The sequence below is a fragment of the Brassica rapa genome, chromosome A02, assembly GCF_000309985.2.
Source record: "Brassica rapa cultivar Chiifu-401-42 chromosome A02, CAAS_Brap_v3.01, whole genome shotgun sequence".
Taxonomy (NCBI): Eukaryota; Viridiplantae; Streptophyta; class Magnoliopsida; order Brassicales; family Brassicaceae; genus Brassica; species Brassica rapa.
The window spans coordinates 21,592,691-21,619,255 of NC_024796.2; the positions used below are offsets into that span (position 1 = coordinate 21,592,691).

A 26,565-nucleotide genomic window follows, 5' to 3' on the forward strand; every position below is an offset into this window, starting at 1 on the left:
GTTTTTTTTTTAAATATCATTCTACATTTTTAGTGTAACTTTTCATTATTTTTTGTAATCAACTATTTCTCATAATTTTAAGCGAAAGAAATTAAATAAGCACATTTTTTGTTAAATTTACAATTTACTATTATTATCTAATAAAAATATATTTAAATATAAAAAAGTATCTTTTTAAAAGCAGTTTCTTAAAAAATATTAGATTATTTTGAAACAAAATGTATTGATTAATTTAATTGGCAATTCGAAAAATTTGACTTGAATATGCATTAGTGAAATATTTTTACATAATTGACATGCATTTAATTTGAATTATCCATTAGTTGAGAACTCGTAATAAGACATTTTAAAACTTAAAATATACTTATTTTCTGAAAAAAAAATTCAAATTTTTTCCTCTCTTTATTCTTGTTTTTATCAATATTTAATCATATGGTTTCATATTTGTTTAGCAACTAATCTTTTGTATGTATATCTGAAACCTAATTTTGTACAGTTTTCTTATAATAAGTATATACATATTTACATTTTTTTGGTAGATTCACTTTGGTTACTGAATGTATATATGGAACTAAAAATCATTTTTAATAATGTTGAACAAAAGGTTTTTAGCCTCCATACATTTTACATAAGGTTTATCCTTTCTTATACAATTAGACGAAAGAAACAAAATATATAAGGTTTGATAGTATTTATTAATGTCATTGTGAGTTTCTTTAGTCAAAGTATCATTATTGTCTATACAAACAAACACAAACGTGTTTTCCTTTTATTCTTGTAATTTTCAAAATACTGCATTCTATATAATAATGATATTGTCTAGATGTCAAAGTCAATAACAATGAAATTGTCTAGTGACGTTTAACATTACATAACAAAAATGAAAATATTTTATTTTCTAAGAAGAATCGAAATTTCGCTGTCCCAACTATAAAAAAAAAAGCAGAGAGGAAAACATCATAAAAAGCAATAGTCTGATTTGATACCTTCAACGTATTTGCAATTTCGAAGTTATTATTATTTGTCGTGCAATCTACTCTATTAAAATAGAGTCCTAAATTTATCTACCATAAAAGTTCTCATTTAAGTTTTGGCCTGTTTGAAGTTTGTTAGGAAGCTACTTAATTTATGGACCATAACAAGTTAATTACATTATTATTAGTAGATATATGACACGATTTTATCTCCTATTAAACCGACTACATCTATTAACCCAGCATCTACTCTATTAAATGTAAACCAATATAATCTGATACGGACCATCTAACAAGATACGTGTATGTTAGATACAATTTCATATTACACCTTATTAGTCACGCTTATAACAAACGAATTACATATATACCTTGCTGATTGTTGACTTCTAACAAAGAACATGTATGTTAGATACAATTTCATATTACACCTTATTAGTCATCGACTTTTAAGAGATTTATCATGTATGTAACTTTGCTCTAAGTTGACTTCTAATAAATTTATCATCGACATGTTCATCACATAAAGAATATGTATGTTAGATACATGATCATTTTACACCTAATTTTCGTGCATATATCATTTTAAAGATATTTTATTTTAAATTTGAATATACTGTTTTCATAAACAATTCTTATCTACAAGAAAATTTATAAAGATATTTACCAGAAAGATTTCATCAAATCTAAACTGTCTTGACGTGCACACCAAGTTATCAATAATCAATAACAACTTAATATAGTATATCTTGAATAATCAACAAGATTTCCTCCCTTATTTTTCTACTACGTTTTTAATCGACTATCCATCTACGTTCATAATCTTTTAGATCTTCAATTTATATAACAACTCCAACAGAATATGGTAATCAGAATATTCTATCGAATTTAACTATATGGATATCAAATCAAATCTTCAGCACGCTATCATTAAACCTAAACGTTTAATGATCACTATAAATAATAAGACGATCAACTAATACCTCCTATGTCCGCAAAAAAAAAACGTACACTCGTATGGCTATGATTACCTCAGACCCGACGATGACTTTGCTCAATGATGTCAAACCATACAAAACATCTTGGAAGGTCGAAGTTAAAGTCCTGCATTCATGGACACAACATTCATCTTATTCTGGTGGAGATTCTCTTCAGTTCATTCTTGCTGATAAAACAGTAAGTTTATCTATTAGTTAATTTCTGTACATGTTTAAAATTGGCGTCTAAACTGATCTTTATATCAAATGTCAATGTAGGGAGTTAAGATTCATTGTACCTGCAAGAGACTCTTCTTTGCTCGTGTTAAGAAACTTCAAGTTGGACAATGGAGGTTCATTGAAAATTTCTCACTAACCGCAGCTGCCGGAAAGTACCGACCGACAAGTCATAAGTACAAAATGTCGATCATCAGCAACTCCAACGTCACCAATTCCACCCTGAAAGATGAGGATAATTTTCTGTCATTAACATCTTTCACAGAAATCATGAACGGAAGTCTTGATTCTAATTTTTTGATTGGTAAATTTTAAGAGTTTTCTTATTCACAAATACGCTACGGTTTCTGATTAATAATCTTCTTATTTTTTAATAATATGTTTGCAGACGTTATTGGTCAACCAATTGATATCGGAGATATTCAGGTTGTGCCTGTGCAAGGTAAAGAAACAAAGAAGCTTGAGTTTACTTTGATAGACACAGAGTAAGTTATAGATTACCTTTTGCAAATATACTTTTCATATGTAAACAAATCGTGTTTTTAATGTGTTAATCTACTAATGTATATTTCAGGGATCACCAAATAGCATGTTGTCTTTGGGGCCGGTTTGCTGAACATATGCTATATGCATACAAAGTTGCTCAAGTCAATAAGAATTTTCTCTGTTTAGTGAGATTTGCTAAAATCAATGTTTACAAGGGTAAGAATTTGACTAATCGATTGAGAAAAAAATATACTTTATTATGCTTTTGATTTACTTAATAAATTTTTATTCTTTGTTGCAGGACAAGTTCAGGTTACAAATGCTTTTGATTCTTCCACTGTCGAAATAAATCCACCCGGATTTGATGTCCAAGACTATCTTCAAGTGTATGTTTAATTCTAATCACATACCAACTATTTGATGTTTGCTAATTAAATATACATGATCTCTCAAACCGTTTTTTACTTATTCAGGTTGCCTAGGAACGAGCTTGCTCTCACAACTGGTAGTCATGAGCTTGCAAAACATAAAGGAAGCAAACGCCAACCTGATAAATGGTCTAATTATCCTGAGAGATCAATTCTGGATATCATTATGGCGACTGAGGTAATTTTTTAGTATATCTAAGGTATATACTGTTATAATCTACCTATATTCTAAAACTAATGTTATTTTTGTAGACTGAAACCTGCATTGTTAAGGGCACAATTTATGAAATAGACACAGACTGGGCTTGGTTTTATTTTGGTTGTGTTAAGTGCCACTTCAAAAAGGTTACCGACATTACCAAAAGGGATGTGGTTCCTGTGAAACATCTGTGGTATTGTGATTCATGCCATCAGTCTGTAACCAATGTTGCACCTCAGTATGTTTTTTAATCTTAATAGTATTAGATATATGTATCTGAGTCATATAACTTACCAATTTTACATTTTTACAGGTTTAAACTCCATCTACTTATAAAGGATGACACTGGTGAAACTAAGGTGATGCTGCTTGATACTATTGCTGAACCAATTTTGGGAGTGAGTGCTGAAGTGCTATTAGATGGTTCTCTAGAAGAGGTATGTAAAAATTTCAATTTAATTGTTGTATATTGCATACATATAGTCGTTTTTAATATAGTAGGTGTTTGTTTTTATTTAGGTTGAAGATCCTGAAGACTTGCCTGCTGCTATTAATGAGCTTATTGGAAAAACTTTCAAATTTGGTGTCTATGTGAGCAAAGACAATGTTGACTATGGAGCTGATATATTTAACATTGGGAAAACATGGTCTGCTGATGAGATCATAACTCACTCGGATGATGAGAATACTGATGATACGTTGACTAACAGAGCTTTATCTAACCGTTCCTCAGGACAGGTCTACTCAAAATATCATTATTCTTCCTAATTAGATATTTTATTATTCACAACCTATATGCGTATTCATTAAAAGTTTATTCTATTATTTTCAAGGTCTCTTTGGTCAGCATGGAAAGTGAAGAGAACACATGTTTGTCGTCAACTCCACTATCAAAACGAAAGGGAGAATGTGAGATTGATGATCTTTCTTCTACCAATAAGAAACAATGCTCAAAGATAATTAAGCAGGAAAAGAAGTAGTGGTGGAGAAAACTGAGATGCTACGTGTTTTGTTTTTGCTTTTAATAATCGTTTTATTTTCAGAAACTATGTTTTTTTGAATTTTCTATTATCTGGTTTATTTCCATATGCTGTATTGTTTTGTTTTTATCAATAAAGAGGATTTTTTAATAATAACAATATGTGTTTTGTGAATCTAATCTATCAAACTGACTATCGGGAAAATGAATAAGGCATTAAACTTATAAATTTTTATAAAAGTTTTCACAAAACGCACTTAACTAAATATATGAGCATACGGAAATTTAACAACAAATATACTTACTTTAATAAGCTGTTGTTGAACTCCCTTTAGTAAATAAGCCAAAGTAGATTGTTTGATAAATCTATATTTGCATCCTAAACAAAAATGAAGTTGTTAGAATACTTAATAGAGTTATCTAAAGAAATAATTTGTAGTACTCAAAAAAGTAACTCAAACGAATATATGTTATAATCAATTACAATTATTACTTGCAACAAGTAAAGATATTAAACGTATCCGTGAAGATATAACCGACAACTAATCTACATTTAGATATTCATGTGATCTAAAGAGATTTTATACAATATTTCATATGTAAAGAATCTTAACTTAATTAATTCTCTTTTCAATTATTTTCAAAATCCCGCCTAACTACAAATTAGAAATTTCAATGTATTAACATTGACGCCATTATTTTCTTATTAGCAACAGAATGACTGTGAGAATTCATTGAACAATTTTATACCTATCAACTTTGTTTTAAAGGTGATTATACTATTCCTCAGTTCCAGTGCATGTAACTGAGAACAAACCGTGTAGTTTCTGCTAACATAGCCCTTCAATGAAGAGGATGAAAAGAAAGCATCAACCTCGGTTTGAGGATGATGGTCATCGGCTGCGTTCCCAATCTGTTTCAAAACAGAGAATAGATCATTCTCAAAGAAAAGATGTCCCTTTGAGTACAGTTTTTGGAAGATTAAAGAGTGATATTACCAATAATAGAGTCTCATCAAGGTTTAAAACACAAGTTTCAGTGTCAAATCCTACAAACAAACGAGGTGTTTTATATTCTATATTGACCATTGTTTATATACCAGGTTTCCTCACGTTCAGCTAAAATCTCTAATTTCATTTGGTGTAGTTTGTTTTGACAAAAAAAATGATGAGAACCCTAATGACAAGAAAAAGAGTCGAAGAGATCAAGGTCTGTTTATATATCCTAATTTACTGATAATAGCTGAGACTGCAATGATAGATGATTAATTTTTTTGTTCATTATGTAATATACTAATATAATACTCCCATTTCAGGTATAGTAAGAGGATCATGTTCAAGTCATGTCACATTTCAAAGAGAAAACACACCAAATACAAAAATACCTATAACATCCACCAGTCATACTACATTTGATTCAGGAATTTCAAACACATCTTATGTAGAACATGATTTTCCTATAGATGATCCAGAGAATGAAGGTAAACCGTTTTCCATCCAGAGGATGATTTGAACTTTATGTTGTTTCGTCCCTTTCTAAATTCATACGTTAGATACTTTTATCATGTGTATGTTTTGCAGATTTACTGCGATCCATAGATGAGTGTGATGATCTAGAAGTCGAATGTAGTAGTCAGGAAAGTTCGGATACTGAAATTTCAGATGACGAACAGTCTGTTGTACAAGAACCACAGAAAGAAGATCAAACAGAGAGAGTTAGCTTTCTAGCAGCTTTATTTAAAAAAAACTTCTCTGAGGTGAAAAAACCACCGAAGCCAAAAGTGAAAGCAGTGTCATCATCTGAATATGGTAAGCTAAAATTTGTCAATAGATGGTTTCTATGTAGACTATTTTTTTCTAACCTATAAACATTATTATAAAGCAGATTATGTTGATGAAGGTGACCCAACTTACACCTGTGTTCATTGTGGAGCTATCATGTGGTTTGGAGAGCGCATAAATAAGACCAAATCTAGAAAAAAACCTATATTTACATTGTGTTGCATGCAAGGTCAGGTCCAGTTGCCCTTATTAAAGAAATCCCCGGATGTTCTAATGAAGCTTCTCACAGGAAATGATAAGCTGAGTAAACATTTCCAAAAGAATACCAGATCATATAATATGGTTTTTTCATTCACTTCACTTGGTGGTAAAGTAGATAAGTCTGTTAGAAAGGGAAGAGGACCACAAATGTTGGTGCTTCATGGTGAGAATTATCATCTGATGGGAAGTTTAACCCCACCTGAAGGAAATTATGCCAAGTTTGGACAGCTTTACATTGTTGACACAGAGAATGAACTTCAAAACAGATCTAAAGCTTTGAGGTAAGTAATTTAATTTTGCATATAAGTGCTTAAACATTACTATATGCGTGTTATATAAACTTATTATATCTACTTTACTGTTTTTCAGGAATGGGAAAAATACTCAGACAGAGAGTACAATCGATGGGTTGAAGAAAGAAATTATTCAGCCTATAATGATGATGTTGAATGATGTTAATCCATATGTTAAGCAGTTTCGATCAGCTAGAGATAGATTTCGAATGAATCCGGAAGAGACTTTCCATATGCGAATCGTAAGTAGAAGTGACAGAGATGGTCGGACATATAATATGCCAACTGCATCTGAGGTTGCTGCATTGATTCCTGGAGATTTTAATTTAGGAATGGATAAGCGGGATATTGTTCTACAGCATAAGTCTGGTAGACTTACAAGGATCGATGAGATTCATATTTCCTATTTAGCACTCCAGTATCCTCTGCTATTTGTGTATGGTGAGGATGGATTCAGGATTGGCATTAAGAAGGGTGTCACAGAAGCGTCGAAGAAACTCAAGAAAGATACTATCAGTATGAGACAGTTTTTTGCTTTCCGGATGCAAGAGCGAGAAAATGAATCACATGTTCTTCTATACTCCAGAAGGTTATTTCAACAATTCATAGTTGATGCATATACGACTATAGAAGCCAACAGACTTAGGTATCTGCAGCTCAACCAGACATGCTTGCGTTCGGATAGTTACGACTCTATCAAGGAGTCTGAAAATGCTGGACAGTCGGACATGAATGAACAAGGTCAGCAATTTGTGCTACCAGCTACTTTCACAGGGGGTCCTAGATACATGAAGAATATGTACTTAGACGCTATGGCCATTTGTAGACATTTTGGTTTTCCAGACCTTTTCATCACCTTTACATGCAATCCAAAATGGCCAGAACTTACGAGATTTCTGAAAAAGAGAGGCCTGAATTCAGATGACAGACCAGATGTTATATGTCGGATGTTTAAGATGAAACTCGATTCTTTGATGCATGATTTGACAAAGAAGAATATATTGGGGAAAACAGCTTCATGTAAGTTCGTTTTTGACTCAATCTTAGCTTAAAATATTTCTTATTATTTCTATACTGACTTGGTCGTTTTCTTACAATAATGGCAACTGTTTTTTTTAATATATTTCAGCTATGTATACTGTTGAGTTTCAGAAGAGAGGTTTGCCACATGCTCACATACTGCTTTTTATGCATCCTTCATCCAAATTTCCAAAAACAGAAGACATCGATAAAATCATATCGGCTGAGATTCCTGATAAGTCGCTTGATCCAGATCTCTACAATGTTGTTAAGGATATGATGATTCATGGTCCGTGCGGAGCAGCTAATAGGAATTCACCGTGCATGGAAAATGGACAGTGTTCGAAAAGTTTTCCTAAACCCTTTGCTGATAATACTAGAGTGAAAAAAGATGGATTTCCTGTTTACAGAAGACGTGAGCAATCTAACAGTTATGTTGAGAAGAATGGTTTGAAATGTGACAACAGATGGGTCATCCCTTATAACAAGAAACTCTCTCTTCGGTACCGAGCACACATTAACGTAGAGTGGTGCAACCAAGTTGGTTCCATTAAGTATTTATTTAAATACATTAATAAAGGAGCTGACCGTGTAACTGTGGTAGTTGAACCAACAGGGCCAGATGTTGCGAATCAAACAGCACCAAATTCGTCTGCAGGGAACTCAGCTACAGCGACCTCGGCCGCAGCTAGCTCAGTTGCAGCGAAATCAGTAGCAGCTAACTCGGCGTTAGGAAACTCTGCCATGGAGACTGGTGGTAACATATTGAAAGAAACTGTGGAGATTAAAAAAAATGAAATAAAGGATTTCTTTGATTGCAGGTAGTTTATTAACTGATCCATAAATATTTTATTTTCAGGAGGTAGTATTTATTTCAATCTTAGATTCTAACTTATATTGTTCTGATCAATGTAGATATGTTTCAACTTGTGAAGGATCATGGAGAATTTTTAAGTTTCCAATACATTACAGATCTACTGCGGTTGAGAAGTTGTCATTTCATCTTCCAGGGAAACAGACCATTATCTTCAAAGGGAAGGATAAAGTTAAGGATGTTGTCAGTCGTAAGCTCATCGAAAACACAATGTTCTTGGCATGGTTTGAGCTGTGTAAGGTTGATGCGTTTGCTCGGACTCTTACATATATTCAGATTCCCAACTATTATACATATTCGAAGAGTCAGAAGAAGTTCAATAGAAGGAAACAAGGTTTCAGTGTTGGAAGAATTAATTATGCCCCAAGGAAGCAGGAAAGCTCTTATTATTTGAGAGTTTTGTTGAACTATGTCAAAGGTCCTACTAGCTACGAGGATATTAAAACATATAATGATGTGCTTTATGAGGGGTATAAAGAAACATGTTATGCTCGGGGAATATTGGATGATGACCAGGAGTACATAGATGATTTGATAAGGCGTAGCTATGATAGTTCTGCAGCAGTTGTTCGTGATCTATTTGTTCTAATGCTTCTCTCGAACAGTCTTTCTCAACCAGAGGTGGTTTGGGAAAAAACTTGGGAACTCTTATCTGAAGATATCGAGTATAATCGCAGACATCATTTCAATAGGCCTGGTACACTACTAACTTATTATATCAAATTCCCCTATTGTATCTACGTTTTTGTCAAATTGTTGTTTGTTGATTGTTCTAATAATCAGCTATTTATTATGTGAGACTGTTGTTTTATTAGAGTTTACAGCTTCACATGAGAGTTCTTTTTGTGAATTGGCAGGACTTAAATTGACTGACAATGACAAGAAGTTGTATGCTCTAATAGAGATTGAGAAGCTTATGAAAAGAAATGGGAGTTCACTTTCACTATATGAGTCTATGCCAAAGCTTCCTGCCAATGCCAAATCGATTGAAAATGTCTTGATATTGGATGAGCTAAGTTATGATATGGAAGACTTGCAAGCCACTCATGATATAGATTTTTCAAAGATGACTGATGAGCAAAGGAAAATCTATGATGAGATCATTAGTGCTGTTGTTGAAGATAGAGGTGGAATGTTCTTTGTTTACGGGTTTGGTGGCACAGGAAAAACCTTTCTTTGGAAACTTCTATCAGCTGCTTTGAGGTGCAAGGGAGATATAGTTCTTAATACTGCATCATCCGGAATTGCTTCCCTGTTGTTACCAGGTGGCAGAACTGCTCATTCCCGTTTTAGCATACCCATCAATCCAGATGAATTCACTACATGTTCACTGACTCCCGGATCGGATAAAGCTAATTTGATAAAGGAAGCATCTCTAATTATCTGGGATGAAGCACCAATGATGAGCCGACATTGCTTTGAATCCTTAGACAGAAGTTTAAATGATCTAATGGACAATCCAGATAAAAAGCCTTTTGGTGGAAAAGTAATTGTGTTTGGAGGTGATTTTCGACAAGTGCTTCCTGTTATTACAGGAGGTTGTAGGGCTGAGATTGTTCTGGCTTCCATGAACTCATCATATCTCTGGGAACACTGCAAAGTTCTGAAGCTTACCAAGAACATGAGATTGTGTTCAAACAATCTCACAGATGATGAGGCAAAAGATCTGAAAGAATTTTCAGAGTGGATTTTGGCTGTTGGTGATGGGAAAGTATCAGAGCCTAATGATGGGGAGGCATTAATTGAAATTCCAAAAGAGTTTCTAATTATGGACCCTAACGATCCTATTGAGACTATAAGTCTGGCCATTTATGGAGACACTGATTCATTGAAAGGGATAAAAGATCCTAAGTTTTTCAAAGAGAGAGCAATCTTATGTCCAACTAATGAGGATGTTAATATGATTAATGATCATATGTTATCTAAACTCGAAGGTAATTTAGTGTTTTTTTACTGTATATATTTTCGTTATTTTTATTGACACTGACTCTTTTATAAAATTTGGTTATTTCCCATCAGGTGAAGAAATGATTTATATCTCATCTGACAGTATAGATCCATCTGATACTGCCTCGGTCAGTAATGAAGCCCTCAGTTCCGACTTTCTAAACAGCATTAAAGTTTCTGGGCTACCAAATCATAGTCTAAGATTGAAGGTTGGTTGTCCTGTTATGTTGCTTAGGAACATTAATCCTAATGAAGGTCTAATGAATGGAACAAGATTGCAAATTACACAACTTATGGATTTCATGGTGGAAGCTAGAATCTTAACTGGTGACAAGGTTGGTAAAGACGTTTATATTCCTAGATTGTTGATCGAGCCTACAGATAAAAGACTTCCTTTCAAGATGCGCAGAAGACAATTGCCTTTAACTGTGGCTTTTGCAATAACCATCAACAAGAGTCAAGGACAATCATTGTCTGAAGTGGGATTATTCCTTCCTAGACCAGTTTTTTCTCATGGCCAGCTATATGTTGCTATTTCAAGGGTTACTTCGAAGAAAGGTTTGAAAATCTTGATTGTGGATAAAGAAGGGAAGCCGCAAAATAAAACTACTAATGTTGTTTTCAAAGAGGTTTTTACTAATCTGGAAACCATAGATGACTGATGTGAGTGTCTTGCTGCGAATTTGTTTTGTGTTTTAGTACTTGCAGACTGAAATTGGTGTTTTGGTTGTGTTTTTTGTTGTACTACATTTGCTTTAAAGTTTTCAAAGTCATTTCCGATTTTGTACTAAATAAATTCTTTAATCAATCGGTTAGGAAGACTCAATCTAAAATATTTTATTCTATCTTACTAATAGAGGATTGAAATCAAACCAAACATGTATTGATCATCATGTTTTGACAAAGAAGAAATAACAGTTTGCCATCTAAAATTAAACTGACCATGTATCTAATAAAATTCAACAAAACATAGAACAGTTAATCAGCAACCCAACAACAGATATGCAAGATCAAGTACATGAATCTACAAACAAGTCAGTTTATATAGTTTATCATTTAAGTAATTGTACAATCCTAAAGCCGATAATCCTAGGATGATTCTACAAGTTCAGTTCACGATTTCTCGAATTAAATAAAAATTTAATATAGTACTAACCTTTGTTTCTGTAGTTTATTTTGTGAATTGTTCCAAAGCTGTATTCCCCAGTTTCTCTGGCATACAACCCTTATCAATGACCTATCAATATATGAGATGAAAAGACAAAAAAAATAAGAACAAGGAAATAATATAAACGAAAACATAGCAAAAGATCAACAAGAGAATAAATAAAACTGTGTTGATGTGAACATATGTACTATGATTATATTTCAGGTCAGACTTAACTTTTTAAAATCTCTGTCAGGTTTGTCTTCTACTCTGCTTTTGTCTTTTTAAAGATCCATCGTTTAAACAATCCTGGCCAATTACCTAATAAAATACCAAGTTCCTTTTTCAGCTTACCGCGAGCAAGACAAATTAATAGAAACAAAACTGAGTAAGAAGATAATAATGATGATGGATCTAGAGATAGATCTAAGAGATCTATCGATATGAGTAAGAACCAGATTTTTAGATAACGAAACCTGATCGTTAACCCGGATCGTTTACAATCAGAAAATTATAAAAACTTACCGAGAACTCAGTTATCGATTGAGTTTGGTGATTGACTGAACGGTGTTTATCCTGGATTTGATATACTTTTAAAGAATTTTTGTTGGTGATTACAGAGATGAGTATTGTCTCGAACTGAGAACCACCGACGGAGAAGCAAAGAAAAAAAGGTTGTTGATTTTTTCAAGAAAACGTTAAAAGTGGTTTTGCTTCCCGGAAAAAAAAGGTGTGGCCTTATTTTACCTTTCGATGAATCTAATACGTTTTTAACTAATGGGCCATTTCTGTAACAACAAATATAATGCTTGAAAATTTAATGGATCATCACGTATAAAATATAAGAAACAAAATAGTGCCCATAAAACATATATGTTGCATGGTTTTATGTTGGACTTAAGGTTGACCCATTTATGAGACAAAGTTCAGACTTCTTTCCATTTAAAAAGATGAATAAAAACATCTATGTTGAGTTTAATGAGATAAACAAAATCAGGCTTTTTTGTTTTAAAATTATAATCTACTCTATTAAAATAAATCTAATCTCAGTTAATTTAAATTGACCATATATTTTTAAAACATAGTAAACTATATCTTAAATACGGGGACACAAAAAATTATTTTCCCAAATATGTTAATAATAGATTTTAAATAACATATAAATATATTTTAAAGAACATATATAACAAAAAAACACTATGCACAATATTAAAAATTTCTGCACACAAAAAAACACCATGTACAATATATGTTATAACAACATCACAGTTCAATATATCTTAAAAACATATTTTTTTTCAAGTCATTAACATAAAAATATTATATAAATATAATATATTACTAAATATTTTTTAAACAAAATTGGCAGAACCATATCCGCGCACAGCGCGGGTCCGTATCTAGTAAACTTTTAAATGAGGGTCGTATCTTGTGCAGTGCATGTAGACAAAAGACCCACAATTATTTGTGCAACCAGATAAAAATAAGAATTCATATATACAGAACGCAGAACGATGAATGCGATGTGTGAAACCACGATTTACGATGATTGCGTCCAAAAAACGTTACAATATCTCAATCCAATTTCTTATTTTCTACTTGATTAAACAATGTGTCCAACAGCTTTTTAGTAATGAGATTACGATATTTGGTTAGATGATTCACATCCTGACTGAACCACCGATACTATTAAAAGAGAAATCCTAAAAATCTATCTATGAAAATTGTTTAGATCCTTTCATATTTTACTCTAACCTATAATATAAAGCCAAATATCATAACATGTATTTATTATATCAACAACTTAAAATTTATTACATTTTATTAAATTTTAATAAATAACTCTCAATTTTCAACAGTTATATAATTGTTATCTTTTTACATTTTAGCAATCCACATTATTTCAATCACACGAATATACAAGATATCTTGACTTTAAAAACACTTAATTTAAACTCTTAGACTTTTGAAAATTTGATTTAAAATATATCAAATGTTTCATATGTTAATTTAGTCATACAAACGTCCTTTAATATTTCTACATTATATCAAAGGAAATAAAAATGTTTCTAAACATAGGGTTCATATTTAGATATGTGGGTCTGGATTCTTTGGATCCTGAACGTTTGACATAACTAAATATTTTAAAATCTATAGTTTAAGTTAGGGTCGGTTCTTTTTGGTTTCGGATTGGTTCATATTCATAATTCAAATATCTGTAAAATAAATTTAATTTTTAAATACGTAACAGGTTCTGATTGGTTTGGATATTAGAATCCAAAAAAAAACACGAAGTACCCAAAACACAAAAAAGACTTGAAACACAAAAATACCCGAAATCCAAATAAATACCTGAAAAATATTTATATATTCAAAAGATCCAAAATTTTACCCGTAAACCTAATATGGCGTAAACCTAATCCGGAGAACAGAAAGCTCTCAAAATTTTACCAACCCAAAATATATTTTTCTAAAATTGAATTTTACCCATAATCCCAAACTATAACCGAAAACCCGAACCAGAAACTCAAAAATACATGTAGCCGAAAACATATATGAAATACCCAAACATACCTAATGTACACAAATCATTCCAGGTATTTTGGGTACCCGATCGAATCTCGGATAGGACCCAAACTGGAACAGAGATTTTCGGTCCAAAAAGATATTGAATAGGTACTTTACCCATGACTCAAACCCGAACTACACCTATATTTTCAGGTTGGTTTCGGATTTAGTTTTTCAGGTTCAACAAACTGTCAAATCGTATGAAAAAATTAGATAAAAATGCACATATAAAATCTAAAATAGTAATGATAACAATCTCAAAACATTAATTCATATGAAAAAAATTATAATAAAAACCCCGCTTTAAGCGCTCGTGTTAAAAAAAAAAAAAGAGCTCGAGTCAAAATTTACTATTCCCTTTATTATCCATTTTGACTTTTAGTTAACACATTATCTTTATTATCTTAGTCAACATAATAAATATCGTCAAACTTTAGCAAAGAAAAGAAAACATAATAAATATCGTTCCAAAATTTTAAATTAATTATAATCACAAAGATATAGTGTCCGCGATGTGTATGTATTGATGCAAAAAAAAAAAAATAGTGTACACTTGTACAAAACAAAATTTCACAAGTCAGCGTTGAATAAGAACGATGGTATACTTAGTTTACATTTTGTTATAATGAAAACCTTAACGACATATATGTCACATGGTTTGAAACTTATTGGAATATTAATTTTACAAAAACTAAAAATTACATGTATATATACGTAATGTATACACACTCGGAAAGTAAAATAAAAACCAATGGAAAATTGAGATGATCTCAACAAATAAAAAAGAAATCTGTGTCATCAGTCCTGCAATCCTTAACAAATAATCGACATTATTGGTAAATTATTAGTTAGTATTTGATCAAGTTTTGGACGTATAACAAAATCCAGACTATTTAATTAAAAAAGTCCAGATTATGAAGCATTGTGTTTTGCACCTTTATAGTTGCCAATGGGCTGTTTCTGCAAAGGGGCCGACCTCATAATTCAGCAACTTATTTTGCCAACAATAATTGAAATACTTCTCGTTATATATGTGTGAAATTAGTTTTTATGGACACAATATTACTGGTTTGGTAAGTTACAAAAAAAAAAAAAATATTACTGGTTTGGTTGATAAAAGTTTTTTGACAGTAGAGCAAATGTTAACACGATTGGTGTATATTGTATATGCCCTTATGCAAATAGCCATAATTTATATATATAAAAATATGTTGGTCTCTCTCCTGTGATGCCACGTGGAAAGTCGAGCTCCTACAGATTGACACGCGTCTACTTAAATGAAACTCTGTATTCCATTAAGTCATATCTGTTCATTCGTGATTTGGGCTTTTCATCTATGTAAAGGTCCGTAACCTGAATAAGGTAAACCTAAGCAACTCGCCATCGTTTCCTTCTTCGTTGTTGTACGGCGACTTCTCATCTTCATCATCTCTACCACTGAAACGCTCCCGATTATTTCTTCTTCGTGTTTAGTCTCTATTAATTCTTCAACCACGATGTAGCCTTGAATGCTTGCTTCGCTTTTCGGAATCGGAGCCGGTGTATCTGCATAGTATAAATAGGTCAGTATTCTTCCTCTTACAATCATCTTATCAGAATGTTTAAACAGCAAAACTTTAGAATTTCCAATAGGATTCGATATGCATTTCTTTCTAAGTATAATAGCTAAACAGTTTGTTCTACTTACTGATTTGAAGTCCCGACGTTGTTCTTCCACTTCCTTGCGGCTGCTCAGATCGGTGAAGCCAGAAATGGGAGTTGAAATGATCCTCCTTGATGCTGAGGTATTCCGTTCTTGAACCTCATGAACTCCTAAATTTTAAACAATTTCTTGCTTTTAAACTCATAAAAATCCAAAACTCTGTATTAAGATCCTTATTGAAACTCTTTTGAATGATAAATCTTGGACCCGTTTAATGATTATGTTTTCTTTATACATGTGTTGCGGTCAACACTCATGCCAGTCAATCGTGAATGTCAATCGTCTTGCTCCACCGGCATGAAGAAGGACAAATGGTGTTGTTACGTCTCTTGCTCCAGGTGGACCAAGGAGCTTCAACGGACTGGCTCAGCCTTTACTTGCGTGACCTGCAACAACGCTAATGTTGTTGGTGTCCTCCGGTATGTAGGACCCTAAACACTTTGTTTTCTTAGCTTTAGATACCTTTTAAATTAGTTAATTTGGTTAATTATATTTTGTTTTTGATGTAATGAATGGTTTAATGTTTTAAAAATTATAGATTGTGAAAGTTACTCACATTAATGTGTATAAGGTGAAGATTTATTGACTAAGAAATGGTAGCTTCAGAGAAAGTTAGATGTGATTATTTGGAAGCATAAAGTGTTAAGTTCATGGCGAGAGAGAATCTTGTGCTGCATGGGCTATATCATCATAAAGTTATTAAGTCTCTACATCGTTTTTAGTCTATGGAGCATCATCTCCCTGGCCTTCCTGCAACTGAAGGTATTAAATTTAATCTTTTTCAAGTTTGTGTTGTGTTTTGCGTTTCAATTTTTGCTGGTGAGCGATGAATATATTGTTTTATATAAGATCATGAGATAATTAATTACAGAAAATTTTAATGTTCAAGTCTTCATCTGCAGTGTAATTATGCTTCCACGTATAAATGGTCATTGTGATTTCCAACGATGTGATGTTTCATTTTCTGATTTTTGATTCCCTTTGGTCTTTCTTTTTATTGATTCCCTTTGTTCTGGCAATGATGACGATGATATGCCTGGAATGAACTCAGTCTCTGCCAAGGTGGACGTTGGCGGTAGTACTCTTGAGGGAGCACCGACTACAGGACCAGATCCAAGTGATCTCAACACTAAGAAGCCTCCGGCTTGAAGATGGCAGAGAAAGCATGCATGGTACAATGGCACAAGTGAAGATAACGAGAGCTCTGAACGCCATATTTCCTGTTTGGATAATGCTAACATATCAATGTTGCTTAACGAGTTTTTTTCCTTTCGTTTCATCCCTTTGGATTTGCTACGTTTGGTTCAGATGATGTTTAAAAATATTTCTAAGTTTAAATAAATTGATGTATTTGTGACATGATTAATCATTACGGTTCCATTAAAAATAAAAACATGAGCTTCATACTTCGCCAAATATAGTCAGGGATAATTTGTTGCATTAATGTATAATTATATTTATAACATTCAAACAATATCAACAATATTTTACAAGCAAGAATCTGGGCAGCACAAACATAACAACAATCAACAGAACTATAACTCTGAATATTTGGCACTTCAAATCTTTTCCTCACTAGGAAGGTTAATTTGCAACTTAAAAAGAGAATTCTTCCCTTCACTAATTCAGAATCATTATAATTTTACCTTCACTACCTCTTATATCCCATTTTATAAATCTGTATATATAAAGTTAGGTTTGATATTCTCCTAGGCTGTCCACGTAGGCGGATACGTCACTAATTCGAGTCTTGAGAAGCCGACACATGTATGCGTCCAAAACGCGGCGTTTCATTAATTTGGAGTTGGAGATCGTGTGAGCTTTTAGTGTAACTCATAAACATGCGGGAATATTGTCATGTGGACTTTAGATCAAATTAAAGATAATACTTTTAACAGCATACTTTTATATTTTAGTAAACAAATAATGTTGTGTTCTTCGTCTTATGAACATGTCATAAAAACAGCACTTAAGATATCGTTGATATTCAATCCGATCATACCGGTATGACAAATTAATGTAAATCAACAGAACCGAGTATGATGATTTTAATTGGATTTACATGTGTCAAAAATACAATAAAATGGTTTTATTTATTTTAATGTGTAAAATAGCCCGTAAAAACAAAAAAAAACTAGGTGAACCAATAGGTTTATAGTATATTAGTGAACATACTTACAAAATGTATAATATTATATAGAGAATGAAAAATTGAATTTACTAATTTGATATACATATACTGAGCATTTAACATATGAATAATGTTTTAGCAATAAAAACATAGGAATAATTATTTGCTTTACCCATTTACATCAATTTATTTTCTAAGGTCCATGATTTCATGATAAATAGTGCTCCTATAATTATTTGCTTTACCCATTTACATCAATTTATTTTTTAAGGTCCAGATTTTTCACGACAAATAGTGCTCCTAACTTCTTCTTCTTTTTTCAAACAATAGCTGAAACATATTATTATATATTACTCCTACTTAGCTATTTAAATAAACGAACACTCTCTGATATTTGAAAATTTTGAACGATTCCCTTTGTACAGTAAACGGTTTTATTTCAAATTATTAATACACCAATGCAAAAATATATTTTGCAAGATAATTACGCGCATCTGCAGCATAAGCTCTTTATTACATACAAGCATGAATTCTCTTAAAAACGTCCATGCAATATTATCATTTAATTTAAATATATTGTTATTGATAATGCAAGTTTCCACAGTATTAACAACTTAATAAATTAATAGTAAAACCTATCTAATAAATTTTAAACTCATTTAATAATGATAGACCATATTCAATTTAAAGAGTGGCAGGAAGTTGAAGTATGACTTTTATTAGAAGAAAACTATCACATTTTAATTAAAACATACACAAACTAAGCTACTCAGAGTAACAAAATGTTTTTTGGCTTAGATAATATAAGCTTTTCTTTAACATATTTCTCTGGCATGATCATTGCATAATTATATGTGGACATCACTAATTTTATTATATTAGATTGTTCTTCATAGATAATGAAAGTTACTGTTATTTTAATTCAATCCAAAAATATTAATTAAAAATAACAGCATGATCTCCGAATTCTATTTATTTATTTTTGTTTATAATATCGTTTTCAGTCTACAATTTTTTTAAAAACGCTTTATAAAATTAATGTAAATTCATATAAATAGTTTTTTTTCCTAACTTCCCGCCCGTAGGGCGGGCCGATCCTAGTTTACAATAAACTTGTGTCACTAATAGTATTAATCTTTAAATATTGTAAGAAACTAGTACGTCTTACTTTTCATAAAGTGTTATTTCGGTATTTTACACTAGGGCCAAGCTTAATATCAATATCCGAACCGAACCGAAAATAGGGTACCCTGCCCTGTCAAATCCTAAATATCCGAATAAGACCATTTTTCAAAACTCAAAAAACTGAAACCGAACCCAATCCGCATCAAGAATCAAATGAGTATCCGAACATATCCAAACATAAAAAAATATATAAAATATTATTTTAATTATATTTATAATAATGTTAATACCTAAAATTAAGATTAAAAATCAAATATTAGTAATTTTGGGTATTTATAGATAAAAATGGATGTTCTGGATAAAAATACTTAAATAACATTATATCCATGGTTAATTTTAGACAAAAAAATAACCAATTCAAACTATATAAATTAAATATTTGGGAGTTTTATGTTATTTTAGATAAGTTTGAGTAGTTTGGATATAAAATATCCAAGTCGAATCAAGTACTTTGGTTAAAACGCGAACTCCCAAATCCGATTCGAACACGACCGGGTTTTTATAATACCCGAATGAGATCATTTTTCAAGGATTTTGAAAGGGCACCCGAATGCCATGCATATTTTATAATATCCAAATGGATAGTATCCATATCCGAAAGAGTACCCGAATGCCATGCATATTTTGCACCACATATCAAATAAAAACATTTTAACAATATTTGATGGTTAATACTACAACTGTTACTTTTATATTTACTTCATTAAGTTGTATATTAGTCCCTCTGTTTAGAACAGACGGGAAAGATTGAGTGTTCAACAATTAGGTTCGATTAAATGAGAATCTAAAACTGGGCTATTATTAGCTAATAGGATTTGTGGTGAAAATAGATAAAGAAAGAATTCGAGTGAAGAAACTATAGTGTGTGAAAAATAAAGAATTTGAGCGAAGATTTCAAGAAATGACCTGAGAAATGAACGGAGAATGGTAGGATAGTGAAACATGAATTCTCAAAAAGAAAAGAAACTATAGTGTGTAGAGAAAATTATAAAAGTGAAAAATTAGGGAAATATCATAATAAAAATGTAAAGATGTGAACCCTTTCCTGTTGATGGGTTAAGCCCACTTGGCGAGGACGGACATTCCACCGCAACCGAGCAAAGCCGCGCCAAAACAAATAAGCTGAAGTTTGACGCTTCCTTGGAGCATTGATCCCATAAACTCTGCAGCTAGAAGGTCTACGAGCGCCATGTAAATAAGCAGTCCCGCAGAGCATGCATTGAGTAGCCCGACCGTGATTAATGCGGTTGGACTATTGTCCTTGTAAACGCTCGACAAGGCTATACCAAGAGCGATCCCAAATGGTGTTGTAACCGCAAAGAAGAAAGCCATCACTAATTTCTTCACATTTGTATATTCTGCCTGTAAAAATGATCTTTATTTCTCAGAATATTATATGTTTTTATCGTTATATACTTATATGGTTATGTCCAATAATATAAATTTTTTTGTTAACAGTGGAAATTCTGGGCTTATACACATAATCTTATTCATATTCGGAGTCAATCTTTAGATATTCCAATTTAAAGAATAATCTTCCATATTAAGGGTGTTTAAACCCGATACACAAGAAAACCAGCCATCTTATGTTATCAATAGATTACCAACACCTTGACCTAATTAATATAAATTTTACGAAAAAATAATCAAAAAGACACATCATTTTTTGAAAGGTATATTTATCAAAATTCAAAAGTAACATTTACTAACATAAAATTTCCTTTTATTACCCACCAATATATATATGTTTGTGTTATGGTTTAAACTTTTTGGATTTGATAAACAATATTATGGTTTTGGTCTATTATTGTTTTCTTTCAGGGTCTTCTTTTGTATTGTTCCGAAGTAGAGATTGAAGGGATTTGGATTTAGAAACAAAAAAATACCTGGAGAATGCAACCGCCGAGACCCATCCCTTCGAACATTTGATGGAAGCAAAGAGCTGCAATAAGACCTTTAATTGTGCATATGTCATTTGTTGCACCTAGCGATAGTCCAATAACCACCGAGTGGACTATAATCCCAAGCTCCAATACCTAATTTTAGATATATAATCACTCAACATGTACTTTCAGTGTAACACGAACTATTTGAGTTTTTGATGAAGAACTGACCATGGCGATAACTCGGTACCGCAATAGTTGTTTTGAGCATGTAGAGCTAGTTTCTCTAGTTGTTATTTGCAAGTGATCGATATGAATTATTAGCGGATTAGTCGTGTCTTCACTGCCGTCACATACATCTTTTCTTGTATAGATACTCGTAGCAATGGAATCAATAGCGAGAGTAACTAGACAGGACAACATAGCGACGAAGCCCGCAAATGGAAACTTGTGCCACGGATCGTCTTCAAGACATGGTGAGGACAACATCTCAAAAGAATCAGGCAAAACATGCATGAAACTGGTTCCTAATATGATCCCAGATGCAAAACACTTGATGACCATGAAGATTTTTCCGTCTGGACTTAGGAACGGTACATATCGGCTGAAGAGAGGAGCCGTGACACCTATCATGCTTGTCACGAGGATAGCAACGATAGCTATGATTTTGAGGGGTAATGCTTTGGTTTTGTCGATGCATGAGTTTGTTGAATCGGTTTCGCATTCTTTCGGAACCGTTGAGATTGCCGGAGCTATAGCAAATGAGATTATGAGAAGGACGACGACGATTAGATTCATGTGTTGTGTGGTTGTAGTCATTTTTAGATTTGGGTTTGTACTTTGTAGTAAAGTGAAAGGTCTGTAATGTGTATGTTTCAAACTTTCATATCCATATTATATAGATGACAACATAATGTGCCACAATGTGGCACATGATATGCCAGGTGTTCTTATATGACGACATTGACATGTATTATTATTCGTTTTATATCTATGGAAAACAAAATAACGCATCACACACGAGTCAACATCAATATAGAGATTCAACCCGATGCAAAGAAAATACATCAAGGTCTATTTGGTTGGATGTAGATTAGTCTACTTATAAGATAATTCTCTACTCAATGTTAAAATATAATAGTAACAAAAATTGAAATCTTTTTAATGTGTATGTTTTACGATCCATATATATAGATAGAGGAATAAATAATGTGTTTTAGCAAAAAAAAAAAGAAAAAGAAAAGGAATACATAATGTGTTGATCAGACAAAAAAAAGGAATACATAATGTGACGGGTGTTTTTATGTGATGATAGTGGCATGCATTAATATTTGTTTTATATCTTTAGGGAGAACAAAAATGCATGATACACGAGTCAATACCAACATAGATATGAATGTTCAACGCGATGCAATGAAATACGCGAAGGTCTATCTGGTTGGAGGTAGATTAGTCTAATTATAAGATCCACTATACATATATAGTAAACTTAATACAGCTTCAGTTTTATTTTATAGTATAAAATATCAAATATTCCTATCAGTACATTCCATGGATTATTTGGCCAAGCTCACGCCGATTGAGGATTTAAAAGCTTCATTCATGCTTTCGCTTGTTAATAAGTCTACGGTAATTATACAATTAAAATTATAGTTCCATTAATCTACAAGACAACAACTATATAGGAACTCGGGCTATTGCCTCCGCATAAGCGCGGAGTTGTGGACAAAGTTTTTGTTTTATCTCAATATTTGTTAGGATTATTGGATCTGTGAATTTTACGTTTTGGGTTAATCATTATTTTTCAAGTATTTTATTGTTATAGGATTAGAGTTGTGATGATGAACTGTGTATGCACTGTTCTCCACCCATGAAGAACTAAATTGTGTTAGTAATGTGATTGATACAGTTCGTGGTGTTGCTTGATGTGTCATTGAAGCTTGATGTGTCATTGAGACATATTGTTTGTTTGTCTTTTTAATTTGTTACTTGTATTATTGAGATTACATAAATTATATTAAGGTTGTTGAGAGTACCTTTTTGCTTCTGGATATTTTTTTTCTAGTTTAGTTGTGTAAGTTGTGTGTATTAAATAATATTTTTTTTAATTCTTATTATGTTGATTATATGTTTTTTATTTTAAACTTGTTGCTTTTACCGGACCTTTAAAACAAATATATGAAGACTTGTAGAAATAACTATAAAATGAATGACAATTAGTATCTGGGCCTTAACGGTTTTAAACGAATATATGTATTTCTCATAAGAATACAATAGTATTGGCCTGTTGACATTGAGCATGTAAGCTAGTTTCATAAGACAAGAGGAGTGAGCAGGTGGAGATGTTGTTGCCGCCTTTGTATATGTTAGGATTGTCTCTTGTATCTCCTGGTATGACTGTGTTTGTGTCTCTTTTATTTGATAGGTAATATGTAAGCAAAAATCATTGTTATTTGTATTTATCAGAGTTTGTAATTTATTCTGCTTTTTTTTGTTTAGATAATTTCACTGATCTTGGTTGTCGTCTTCGTCTTCTTCGTAAGCATTTCCGAAAGTAAGTTTGTAAATTGTTAAATAGCTGGTCATGTAGTTTGTATTTGTTTAGCTGGATCAATGTACGTGTCGTTGAATTTTAGTTGTGTTGATTGGTTTATTATATTTGTTTTGAAGTTTATTTGTAAGATTAGACAAAAAGAGAGGCGATCATTAATGATTCGTCTTTTTTGGGATTCTAGTTTTTGGTGTTTTGATTGTTTGAGTTATTGTGGTTTCTTTTAAGCTGTAAAATAAAGATTTGTGTAAAATTAGATTGATAAGTAAGGGATATAAATAGACGACCACAAATCTTGGGTATGAAATATTTTTGATTATTGATGTTAGCACAATATAGACAATAATATAAAGGGAATTATGTGTATATTGTTTCTTACGGATCATAAGGAGACAGATAACGACTCGAGTTGTTTCTTTGGTACAGTCAGAGCCCTGGACAGAACAATTTTTTCCAACCACATATGCGAGTTTGAATATCAATTATGATATCGAAACATAATATCAACCCATATGCAATATGATAATATACATGGGAGTTCTAGGTTTGTGTTCACAATCACTTGGAGATTGTCGAACAGTCTAATCTTGACTGGAGATTAATCTCAGGAGCACCCGTGATGACTTCATCAATAATGGTTAGTGAGATGAAACAAATGAGAAATGGATGATCAGTTATCTTGTACATGCTTGAGCACCTAGCAACCTCAAAACGATCGACTTTCACAATGGAACCTGCTTTCAAAGATGGCATGTAATGATTAGCACGTCCGACGGGAGTAAACCCATAAATCACGGAATCTGCAAATAATATTATTCAACAAAGAATCAGGAAATCAATTAAAAAAATGTTAAATAAGTGTGATAGATCGACTATTAACTTACCTTTTCATCAAGGAATAGAACTGTAATTCCCACAAACTCCTTATCTTTCTTGAAGTTCAGGGAATCCCATAAACGGAGGAAGCCAGAGGCTATGCTCTGCCTACTACGACCAAGACGGAGAGACTCGAAGGTTGAGTGACGGACACTGGGACGCCGGTTTGAGGAACTGGAGAGGTAGAGAGAAACATTTTCTAGGAGATGGTTAAAGCTAAGAGGAATCAATAAGTTTTGTGGAGATAGAGATTGGGTTCATCAAAGATGAGAATCATATATATAGGGTTTACAGAGGGGCTACAAATCAGGAACATTTATGATTAAGCGATTAAAGATGGTGACATGAAGAGTTCACCGGTGAAAAAATAGATTACGAACAGACACACGGCGCAACTCTGTAACTTAAATTTGTTTGAGACAATGATGAAAAGAACTCAAACTCATGTTAAACGACAACATTTTACAATATGAGAAAACTATAATTGTTGCAAACTTGATTTTTTTTATATAACGTGATGAATCTAGCTCATTTAAAATTGAAACCCATAATATACTTGTAGGCCCGACCCTTAGAGGAAGCCGAAGAAACAAAGGATTTCGACCTTCATAAACTTATATTAGGTTCGGCCATCAATGTACAAAGTACCATTTAGCTTAGTGGTATAAATGTTGGTATAAATGTTGGTGTTTATATCTCAATAACCTGGGTTCGAGTTATGGGCTTAACACTTTTTCACACTTTTTAAAAGTGGAACCCATAAAACGCTGACGTGGTGTGCTGAGGAGTGAGCAAAAACTCAACAATTATATTATAGATTCTGTTTACATTTGAAAGAACTACTAATACTAGTTTCCCTGCGCGAAAGGATAGTGTTAATTTTATAACATGTTTAATATTTATCATAAGATTTTTGATATTATAATTTAACACTTAGATTATGATATGGCAGAGAAAGAAAACAAGTCGTTAGTTGGAGAGCTCTCTCTCTCTCTCTCATCTATGTTCCCTCTCTGGGATCTTTCATAGGGAAGAGAGAGAGTGATTGTTTTTTTTTTGTTTTTTGTATATTTTTTTGTTTTGATTGCCGATGGTTTCTTGCGACATACACTCATGTCCTTCGGGCCCTGACTCTGGGAAGCGGTGTCTCTCTAGCAACGTCTTCGCCGGCTTTTGCCTCTTGGAAGTGATGGCTTCTGTCGCATCATCTTTGCTGGCTTCCTCCCGGATTTTTTCCCCGGTTTTATGTTTAATTGGCATTTTTTTCGTTCTCTTTTGCAACAGACTCTTGAGCTAATCCTTTGATTTCTCTTCCTTCCCCTCTGTTCGGGTAGTTTCATTCTCAAGCTTATCCTTATCATTTAGGATGACAGATTGTTCATATAAGATAATCGAAGTTGATAATCTCGATTGAAACCGGTTGAATTTCTTTTTGGAAACGTTTAATCCGTTAGTTTAGGTTTAACGATGCCGATCGTGGTGAGGGTTGCTCTGTTTGAGCGGCTTCTTCTCCAGCTCGTCTCTACTGGTTGTGGAATTCTGTCGTCGCACGCCTCTCTCTAGCTCCATAGGAAGACGATGGCTGTTTCTTTGACGCGTGTTTCTAAATCGTTTGTCGACTGAACACGTGGTGGGTGACTCTTCATCTCTTCCCCGACGGTTTCTCTTGCTAGGCTTAAGGCTGCAAGTTATATTATAAAGTTGGGCCTCTTGGACTATTTAACTAGTTAGGCTCCGAATGATAATTGCGGTTTGAGCGGTGCGGGACAAGCGGTTTAACTGCGGTGCGATTTTAACAGTTATAAAAACGTATAGATATATGGTATATGTAGAGATTTTTGTTACTGTTATTTGCAGTGCAGAGCGGAACGGAGCGGTTCGTAACATTCGAGGACCTTAGTTTTTTCATGCTTATCCTTTCTTTTGGGTCTATCTTGTAATTTATGTTTTTGTTTAATATTACCAGTTGACAAAAAGATCGATGATCTGACAAAACAAATTTAAAGGTATTTTAATTCGTCTGATGTCGTTTAAAGGGAAGTATTTTTTATTGGATAAGTTTTAAC

At 32.7% G+C, this 26,565-nt stretch overlaps 2 protein-coding genes and 1 long non-coding RNA gene across 9 annotated transcripts; 1 reads left to right on the top strand and 2 right to left on the bottom strand.

Annotated features, from left to right (window-relative positions):
- Positions 1–1,297: 1,297 nt before the first annotated feature.
- Positions 1,298–12,311, bottom strand: LOC108870519. Of its 7 annotated transcripts, XR_004454931.1 has the most exons (7): positions 12,129–12,311; positions 11,841–11,924; positions 11,613–11,693; positions 5,031–5,193; positions 4,586–4,659; positions 2,251–2,410; positions 1,298–2,139 (listed from the first exon to the last, which is right to left on the bottom strand). It is a non-coding gene; the product is annotated as an uncharacterized LOC108870519 (long non-coding RNA). The 7 variants fall into 7 exon arrangements; XR_004454927.1 differs by having other exon boundaries at positions 11,613–11,924; XR_004454932.1 differs by lacking the exon at positions 11,841–11,924 and having other exon boundaries at positions 12,129–12,269.
- Positions 1,911–4,437, top strand: LOC117131725 (replication protein A 70 kDa DNA-binding subunit C-like). The gene is made up of 10 exons (XM_033284027.1): positions 1,911–2,150; positions 2,231–2,492; positions 2,577–2,673; positions 2,763–2,890; positions 2,976–3,060; positions 3,148–3,280; positions 3,355–3,539; positions 3,615–3,738; positions 3,821–4,039; positions 4,135–4,437. The coding sequence occupies exons 1-10, from the start codon at positions 1,992–1,994 to the stop codon at positions 4,279–4,281; spliced, it is 1,539 nt and encodes a 512-aa protein (XP_033139918.1). The 5' UTR covers positions 1,911–1,991; the 3' UTR covers positions 4,282–4,437.
- A 4,443-nt stretch (positions 12,312–16,754) lies between the features above and the next one.
- Positions 16,755–21,891, bottom strand: LOC103853609 (probable zinc transporter 8). The gene is made up of 3 exons (XM_009130513.3): positions 21,304–21,891; positions 21,076–21,225; positions 16,755–20,551 (listed from the first exon to the last, which is right to left on the bottom strand). The coding sequence occupies exons 1-3, from the start codon at positions 21,889–21,891 to the stop codon at positions 20,246–20,248; spliced, it is 1,044 nt and encodes a 347-aa protein (XP_009128761.1). The 3' UTR covers positions 16,755–20,245.
- Positions 21,892–26,565: the final 4,674 nt, after the last annotated feature.

What these genes read in the sequence shown, in the direction of transcription:
- LOC117131725 (XM_033284027.1), top strand. Translation starts at nt 1,992, where the DNA reads ATGGCTATGATTACCTCAGACCCGACGATGACTTTGCTCAATGATGTC. An exon ending in TGATTCTAATTTTTTGATTG is followed by an intron (nt 2,493 to 2,576) that starts GTAAATTTTAAG and finishes ATATGTTTGCAG; the next exon opens with ACGTTATTGGTCAACCAATT. An exon ending in TTTACTTTGATAGACACAGA is followed by an intron (nt 2,674 to 2,762) that starts GTAAGTTATAGA and finishes TGTATATTTCAG; the next exon opens with GGATCACCAAATAGCATGTT.
- LOC103853609 (XM_009130513.3), bottom strand. Translation starts at nt 21,891, where the DNA reads ATGACTACAACCACACAACACATGAATCTAATCGTCGTCGTCCTTCTC. An exon ending in GGTACCGAGTTATCGCCATG is followed by an intron (nt 21,226 to 21,303) that starts GTCAGTTCTTCA and finishes ATCTAAAATTAG; the next exon opens with GTATTGGAGCTTGGGATTAT. An exon ending in TCGGCGGTTGCATTCTCCAG is followed by an intron (nt 20,552 to 21,075) that starts GTATTTTTTTGT and finishes TCATTTTTACAG; the next exon opens with GCAGAATATACAAATGTGAA.